The sequence below is a fragment of the Dinoponera quadriceps genome, unplaced genomic scaffold, assembly GCF_001313825.1.
Source record: "Dinoponera quadriceps isolate SergipeBrazil2010 unplaced genomic scaffold, ASM131382v1 scaffold96, whole genome shotgun sequence".
In the NCBI taxonomy this organism is placed as follows: domain Eukaryota; kingdom Metazoa; phylum Arthropoda; class Insecta; order Hymenoptera; family Formicidae; genus Dinoponera; species Dinoponera quadriceps.
In genome coordinates, this window is record NW_014554269.1 from 415,138 (window position 1) to 422,977 (window position 7,840).

General features: G+C 37.8%; 2 protein-coding genes across 3 annotated transcripts in view; both read right to left on the minus strand.

Moving 5' to 3' along the window:
• The window catches only part of LOC106752349 (MLX-interacting protein), a 28,878-nt gene extending 26,965 nt beyond the window's left edge, over positions 1-1,913 (minus strand). The window contains exon 1 of one of the 2 annotated variants that reach the window (XM_014634031.1): positions 1,621-1,913. The gene's annotated coding sequence lies outside the window, so the exon portion shown is untranslated. Of the gene's footprint in view, positions 1-904; positions 1,513-1,620 lie in introns of those variants that run through there. The other variant, XM_014634007.1, reaches the window with a different exon arrangement.
• A 1,143-nt stretch (positions 1,914-3,056) lies between these two features.
• On the minus strand, positions 3,057-7,639 carry LOC106752084 (cGMP-dependent protein kinase, isozyme 1). Its single transcript, XM_014633500.1, has 10 exons — positions 7,606-7,639; positions 6,798-6,935; positions 6,426-6,595; positions 6,039-6,283; positions 5,408-5,719; positions 4,822-5,053; positions 4,478-4,584; positions 4,135-4,374; positions 3,864-3,930; positions 3,057-3,152 (listed from the first exon to the last, which is right to left on the minus strand). Exons 1-10 carry the CDS (start codon positions 7,637-7,639, stop codon positions 3,057-3,059), a joined length of 1,641 nt encoding a protein of 546 aa, XP_014488986.1.
• Between the last annotated feature and the right edge of the window lie 201 nt (positions 7,640-7,840).

The following is a 7,840-nucleotide window of genomic DNA, read 5'->3' on the forward strand; positions in this document are numbered from 1 at the left end:
GTTTATCGTTTACGTTAGAATTTAACGTAAGGGGCTTGAGAGAGAAAAGCGAACACGACCGCTCGTTCAGATTGTTTTGTCAGTGTTTACATTCCTTCGCACTTTCTTGCTTTTTCCCGAGCACGAAAACGATATCTTACGGAATATCTATAATCGATCAAACTAATTCGTTTTTATTTCTAGTTTCGATGAAATTTAACGTTGTGAATCCACCGGACTGTCGGATGTTGACCGAGTGATCCTCATCGATTATCAATCGACGGACGGTTTCGGGCGTTTTCCCCGTCCGATTCGTCGGAAAAGCCGACGTTGCTATTTCTGACTCGGGCCAAACAGCGGAAAATCTCGCCGTGCGCATTTACGCGGCGCGGAAAATTAGACGCGATCTTATGTTCACGAGCCGTCTCTTTGCGGATTTAGAAACTGTTCGGTTTCGCGGCGCTTCGCGGGCAAGCGTATCGTCGATTGTACTTTCCTTTTCCATCGCGTTATCGCAAATGACGCCGGAAAGAGGAACCCGTTAACCCCACCGAATGCCTGCAGCTTTTCGATACATTAATCTGCGATTACGACATTGCGCGGGTGCGTTGGAACGAGTCGCGCGACAAAACAACACACGTTTTCGCGTTTAAAATTCGCTTTCGTGCAAACCAAGTTTTCCCTCCGAGTGATAGAAGTATCCTTTATCTTTGTCGGTTATATGTACAGTACACTATATAATTATAAATAAAACAAAACGTTTACATTATAATGGAAAATAGAGGTTAGATTAGGCTGGGTCAAGTCAGGTTAGGTCGGTAGAATAAAGTTCAGGAACGTTAAGCAGCAATCGGCGATTTCTAAATGGAATAAGTGGGAATGTTAGGTTATGACGCGAGACAGTGACAACAATAAATATACAGACCTAATCTTGGCGCTATCCTCGAGACTGTGCGCGCGACGAGGGTTTCGTTCGTTCAAACTGCACTTGCCGCGATTACGACGGGAGCGGACAGCATAGAATAGGAAGAAAGAAAATACAGAACGTGCGACTAAACGAACGTTTAGTACACACGAGCTCCCTCTCGCTCGCATTCCCTCATGTTATCGTTTTCCTCTCTGTCTACGCTACTTCCCTCCTATCTCTTCTCCCCCATTTTAGGAGCGAACGGTTTATCAACTTGCTCGAAATTGGAATCAAACGCGTCGACTTTTCTTATCGCGATGCGACGCGGCTCCGATTTTTATCTCGCCTTCCATGGAAATCACTCGCGCGTTTGTCTAACGTCCTCTACCTCTCTAACCCTCTCTTTCTTTTTCGCACGCATACACACACTCCTTCTGCCTCCCTCCTACCCGCCCGTGCCGCTCTCTCTCTCTCTCTCGCTCTCGCGAAACAAATAAACGTAGCGAAATCCCGCGCTCACGACGACTCCGCAGTTCCAGATTCACGCATTCGCGACTATTTACTCCCGCACGATCGAGAAAACACGGCCGATCAACGACATCGCGCACCAGATGTTGCGACGATCGACGCGCTACGGTCGCGCTCGCTCCAAGAATGTGAACGCGTGCGCGCGACTGCGCGTTTCGCGATAACACGCACAAAGACGAGAAGCTTTGTCGCTGTTTGTCACTCACCTTCTGAACTTGTCCTCACACTCTCCTTGTCACCACCCTCTGTTGCCTCTGTCGTTGACTGTGGCGATGATGACGATTGTGACCACACGGCGACGATGGCGACGTCGGCGAAGGCTCGTAGATTATGCCACTCTTCGTCCGATTACGGAACCGTCACTGTGTTCACTCTCGTCGTCAAGCTGAGCCGCGAGACGCCCAGGACGAGGCTGGTACGCGTTATTGCACGGCACACTCTCGTTCATTATGATACGATGACGCCATTTGCGCGTACCCGCGTTTTCCACGACGGACGAATGGCGACTGGTGACTACGCGCGCCCCACGCACAGCTGACTGAATGCGGCGCCGAGCGGCAGGAATCGCGCCAGCCAATGGTAACGCGCGTAGAGCCCCCCACTCTGTGACAGTCGCTCGAACCGCGAATTTGCCGCTCTCGGCGCGGTTTTCAAAGGCGCTCGCTTTTGCAAGCAATGAAATGTCTCGTATAACCGTTCGGATGTCATTGGAAACTGACGGCTTTATGGGAGGTTTCGTGACTATCGTTGGTAGAGATATAATGAAGCATTATTAATTAATTAATGAGAAAATACGCCTGCTTTCTTAGAAAATATCGGGAACCCTTAGGAATCTTTAAATATCGCAATAATTTTAACAGAAATAACAGGCCAAAAACCAGCCCGGTCCTTGGCAATCCATCCTTCCGGTTGCACCATAAACCTGAATTCTCCCCTTGCTCTTCTCAAACCCGTCTACCCTCCTGTAAACTGATTGTCCTCCGTCTGCATAAAGGAAATCCCTACGAAAGACGACACTTTTAGGTCGCATCTCTTTTTAAAGAAGCGAACTGGAAACATTCATTCACGAAACGTTGAAAACAATTTCACAAATAACGCGGCACCATGCCGAAAGCCAGGTTAAGCATAAAGAAGAATTAGTTGATGGTTTTGCTTTAACAGTACTTCATAGAATTTAAATTAATGTTGATGGTCCATAATAGCATTTTGTGGTTTCCTTTATTTTTTATCATTTGAGTAAATGAAAAAAATTAGTAAATGAAAAATTGATGGGATGACTAATATTGTAAATTATTATAAATTAAAATCTTGCAGGAATTTTTCTCTATCGCACACTTAAATATTGATTGACTTTTTTTACAATCATATAATAGTATCAACTTACAAACTACTTAAAAAATATATTTCATAATACTTCATTTCATAATACTTAATGAAAAATCTCTAATAATATCCGTATTTGAATTTTTAGCATATTTAACATTCAGCATTAAATATTGCTGAATATTAAATATGCAAAGTCAATTAATATAATAATTAATAGATGTCAATATTTCTAGCAAACATTTTCATAATCTTAAATATATAGTACTATTTTATTTTACTGACGCACACACACACACACACACACAATTTTTTATAATTAAAAATTGGTATCCCAGTCGGAAAAATCATTCAATACTGGATCACGGTCTGGAGGATATCTGTCGAAATTTTTTATATCCAGATGATTTTTTATCTGAAAAGATCAAATATATAATTTAGTTTTCCGTGTCGAAACATACGGAGCATTGCATCATATACAGATTAGAATGATGGATTTTCCACTCGTTTTGCTGACAAACACTCGTGCTCGAACACGGATGATAGCATGTGTCATATTCGTTTGCAAAATAGTTTGCACTTATTTTTTCCAATAAAAAATATGAAATAGTGTGTTCAAATCATTTGTAAACATGTATACCACCAAGTCTTAGTCTGCTGAGTCCATCTTGGAACGCATGCTTGCCAGCAAAGCAAATAAGTAATCCGTCGTGTTGACCTGTATGTCAATACAACAACCTATACAGTTTTAGTGATTATAAGTAAAATAATGTTAATTCTATAAATAGATATATAGATAAACATATACTTCACTTGTTGGAGCAACCAAAATTCACAGGGTGCTTTCAACATCTTTGAATTTATCTCGAAGTTCTTTATATTATTATAATAAACATTGTGTTTCTTTTTAAGAATGTTAAAATGTGCTTGACATTTTCTTAAAAAATGATTTAATTCTATTAAAAGATTAAAAGATCCTTAAACATTTTTATGAAATTTATGTTGTCTATTAAAAGCCATTACTTTTTTATCAAATTGTTCGAAATGATTAAAAAATCGTGGCGACTGTTGGTGAACATTCTATACAGTTTGACATATGAATTATAGATAAAATAACTTTATTCACCGATGGTATTATAGCAGCAGGCATTGTCTGATTTTGCAATGCTGTCCAGTCAAAATTGCTGAACCACCTGAAAAAGAAATTATTAGTTATTAATTGAATGATATTTGTTTATAAGATAAATTGCAACTACACTCAGAAAAACTGCTCTCAATAATATTAGTTTCATCAAAGCGATAAAATGATTGTAACAAAAATCGAAATTTTATATAATCGTACAGATTTAATATTTTCAATACATTTTATATGTTCATTCTGTAAAAACGATGCTCACTTGTGATTTCGCACATCCGTGACGCCGTTTCGCAAATAACCGAGTCTCTTTGTAGGGTCGAACTGTAAAAGACGTTGGATAAAATTCTTCGCGGCGTTTTTCACTACACTCGGTAAACGAACATCGTCGAAGCCCTTCAGAATCTTCTCACATATTTCTAAGTCGTTCGTGTCTTGGAACGGCGTTCGGCCGAGAAGTAATTCATGTACCAGGACTCCTAAAGCCCAATAATCCACGGCCCTTTCGAAGTAAAAATAAAAAGACATTAATTGTGATATATAAATCGATTTTGTTTCATTGATATTATTGAGCTACCTGGTAAAAATGAATTTTAAAGATTCACCTGTTATATCCTTTAACTTGAATAATTTCTGGCGCTAGATATTCGGGAGTTCCTACGAAAGTCTTCGTCTTGTAAGCAGCTATTATCTTGCTAGAGCCAAGATCAGTCTGCCACACAAAAATCATGTCGTTAATAATGTCGTAATTGCAAACATTTACACGATATATTATTAGTGCATATAATTATTACAAAAGGCATATTTTCATTTTTACCGCGTTATTTAGATTGCACATCGTTGTTTAATATACAAATTAATATTTAATTGCGTGATCGATCGACATGCTCCAAATAACTAATTGTGTTTTATTTACAAAAGCTCTCAAATGACAGTTCCTTGAACGTACCAGTTTAATGTAGCCATCATTAGAAATCAGGATATTCTCGGGTTTCAAATCCCTGTAAATGATACCAAGTGTGTGAAGGTGATCGAGCGCTTCCACGACGCAAGCAACGATAAACTGGGCAGTAGAATTGTCGAATCGACCTTTTCTGTACAATGCTGTTCGTAAATCACCACCCAGGCATGCTTCCATCAAGAAGTAGAGATATCTGTTGTCCTTAAACGTCCTGTATAATCTATGAATAGAAATAAAAGATAAATTTTTCTTTCTTTTAAATATGAAAAAATCAAGATAGTAATTTCTTGGATAAGATATTATCCGAATATCAGGGTAAGATATTAAAAAAAAAGTTATATTATTAGTAATACAATATTAGCAAACAAATATCATAAATTACTATGTAGTATCAAAATATTGCCAACATTAGATAAAATAAATTTTAATATTTTTAAGATTTACCCTTAAAATTAATATATCGATGAATTAATATTGCAAACTAACATGCAATATTAATTTTTCCAAATGATTTTATTAAAGAATTGGAGGAAAAGATAGAAAAGTGAATATGTACTAAACAGATTCTGCTTACTTGCAGATAAAAGGCGAATTACACAGTCTCAGGTTTTGCTTCTCGTTGTAGATCAGCTTCTGATATCCTCTTATTGTGATCATGTTCTTTCGTATTTTTTTCCTGGCGTAGCTGATGTTCGGTATTGAATTGACGGTCACCAATTCGACTCTGCCGTAACCACCGGCGCCTATAGTTCCAATGATCTCTAGATCCGTCAGCGATAGATCACGAAACGCAAGATCCCAGACATCGGCGATTGTTGGTCGCCGGTAGATAAGCCAGTTTTTGTTGCGAATTGATTCCAATCCGCCGAGGTAGTCCAGGAAGGATCTGCGTTAATTGAACAGAAATGCATTTGCATTTTTTCAGAAATATTTTTTAGCTAACCTCTTTTTTGACGAACAATTGATTGGAAATTAAATTGATTAAATTAATTTGCTTTCCGAAAACGAATTAAAAATCGTTAAAATCATTAAAATTAATTCATCTTAATGATTTTAATAATTTCAACAAAACATTAAAATCATAGAATGATTAAATTTATTGACTATTTAGTTCATCGAATTCATTAAAATAGGTCGTGGGTGAAAAATCGATATGACACCCGGAAATAAAATGTAAACATTGATTTAAATACTGTGTGACGTACTGTCTGTCGATAGTGTAGCATTCAGTGCCAGGTGGTAGAGCGATAGCATTTGCTTGCCGTTTAGTATCGCCATTGTCGTATAATGCTTTCTCGCCGAAATAATCTCCCCTATCGAGCACAGTCATTTCCTCCTCTATACCGTACGAGTTGGTCTTCGTGATCCTGACGTTGCCCCCGTTTATTATAAAGAACTTATCCCCCGGGTCTCCTTCGCGTATGATGTATGAATGAGAGGAATAAAATTCCTGACGTAATAACATTTATCGAATTTTTTACTCGAAAAGAGAATAATGTTGTATAATGTGTCGTAACGTCTTTAGAGAAATCTTAGAAAAATTGTAATTAAAAAGAAGAACGAAATTCACACGAATTATATAGCTTACGTACCACAACTATTAAATCAGACATTTTCGCGAGAACTTCCTCGGGAAGCGTTCGTAGCACGGAGATGCGACGAAGAACTTGTATATTGTACTGCGTAAATTCTTCGTCGGTCCGCTGCATTATAGCAAGGAAGACTTTCCGGTCTAAGACCCATACCTTGCCATCTGTTTGCACTGCAAATATTGCCCGTGTTAAAAGTGATTCGTGAGAAATGTAATAAGTAATATGTTAATAAGTAATATGCTAATAATTATCAAGTCCCATCTTTTCTTCGAAAAAAATAGAAAAATGTTGAGTACTTAACGAAAATGATGATTTCTTAATGAAATTATTTTTCGTGAAATAATTAATGTTATCACTTAATTGTGCCAGTACCATCGATGGAGCTCAGTCTTTTCGTGTTGTATAACAATGCCAGCTCTCCGAAAGCAACTCCGGGGCCAAAGTTTCCGTAGAATGTGTTGTCTACATATATCTCAAAATTTCCCTTTTCTGAGACGTACAAGTGAGATCCTGAAAATATCGTAGAAAAACAGTTTACTTACATCATTATGATTAAATATCAGATTCGTTGCATAAATAAATATTTGTTTCAAGTATCGATATCATCTGACGCAATTATAATTGACGCGTGAGTTTTACGATCATAACACTTTTTACATTCTTTTACTCACCCGTTTCACCCTGGTGGATGAGACGCGTTTGCCCTTTGACAGATTTCGGATACATGGCCAACACGATCTCTTCGATGCGAGATTCATCGAGATCCCCCAGAAATTTGTTGTCTCGAATAGCGGCTTTGATTCGATCTTGCGTTCTGCGAAGCATGTAGCAGAAGGTATGAGTTTTGCTTGTAGACTTTAGTATTGGGGCAATTCAATCCGCCTCTTGTAAAACTTGAGAAAATTAAAATTAATCGAATTTTCCGAATCATGTAAAATTTTAAATATTTGAGAATGTTCGTTTAAATTTATCAATATCTTTTGTATTTTAATTAAATTTTGTCCCATATTTTCAAAGAGCAAAAATTTTTGGAATTTAGGTGACTCAGTCTAACTTGATGAAAAATGTTTAAATTGCGGAGTTAACTTTCTCAAATTGCTTGCGGTCACATAATAAATTATTCTGTACTCTGGATCCTTTTCGAAACGTGGAATTTCATCGAGTGACACATCGATATCGCCAAGAATACCTCTTTTGCGCTGGTGAGTTAACATTCGATAATACTGATCGCTGTCATTGCGAGAGGCACGATCCTTCTTAAATCGCGCGAGATTCACTGTGGCGCGAAATGTTTTACGCAAACACAGCGTATGCATTTTGCATATACGTTCGTCTGCAACAAATTTGATTTGTATCACATTTTTATATTTTTACCGCGAATTACGTTGAATTCAAGTTTTAGAAATCGTGAAAAT

What these genes read in the sequence shown, in the direction of transcription:
- LOC106752084 (XM_014633500.1), bottom strand. Translation starts at nt 7,639, where the DNA reads ATGTTAACTCACCAGCGCAAAAGAGGTATTCTTG. An exon ending in TGCTACACTATCGACAGACA is followed by an intron (nt 5,720 to 6,038) that starts GTACGTCACACA and finishes CAATTAACGCAG; the next exon opens with ATCCTTCCTGGACTACCTCG. An exon ending in ATGATGGCTACATTAAACTG is followed by an intron (nt 4,585 to 4,821) that starts GTACGTTCAAGG and finishes TTTGTGTGGCAG; the next exon opens with ACTGATCTTGGCTCTAGCAA.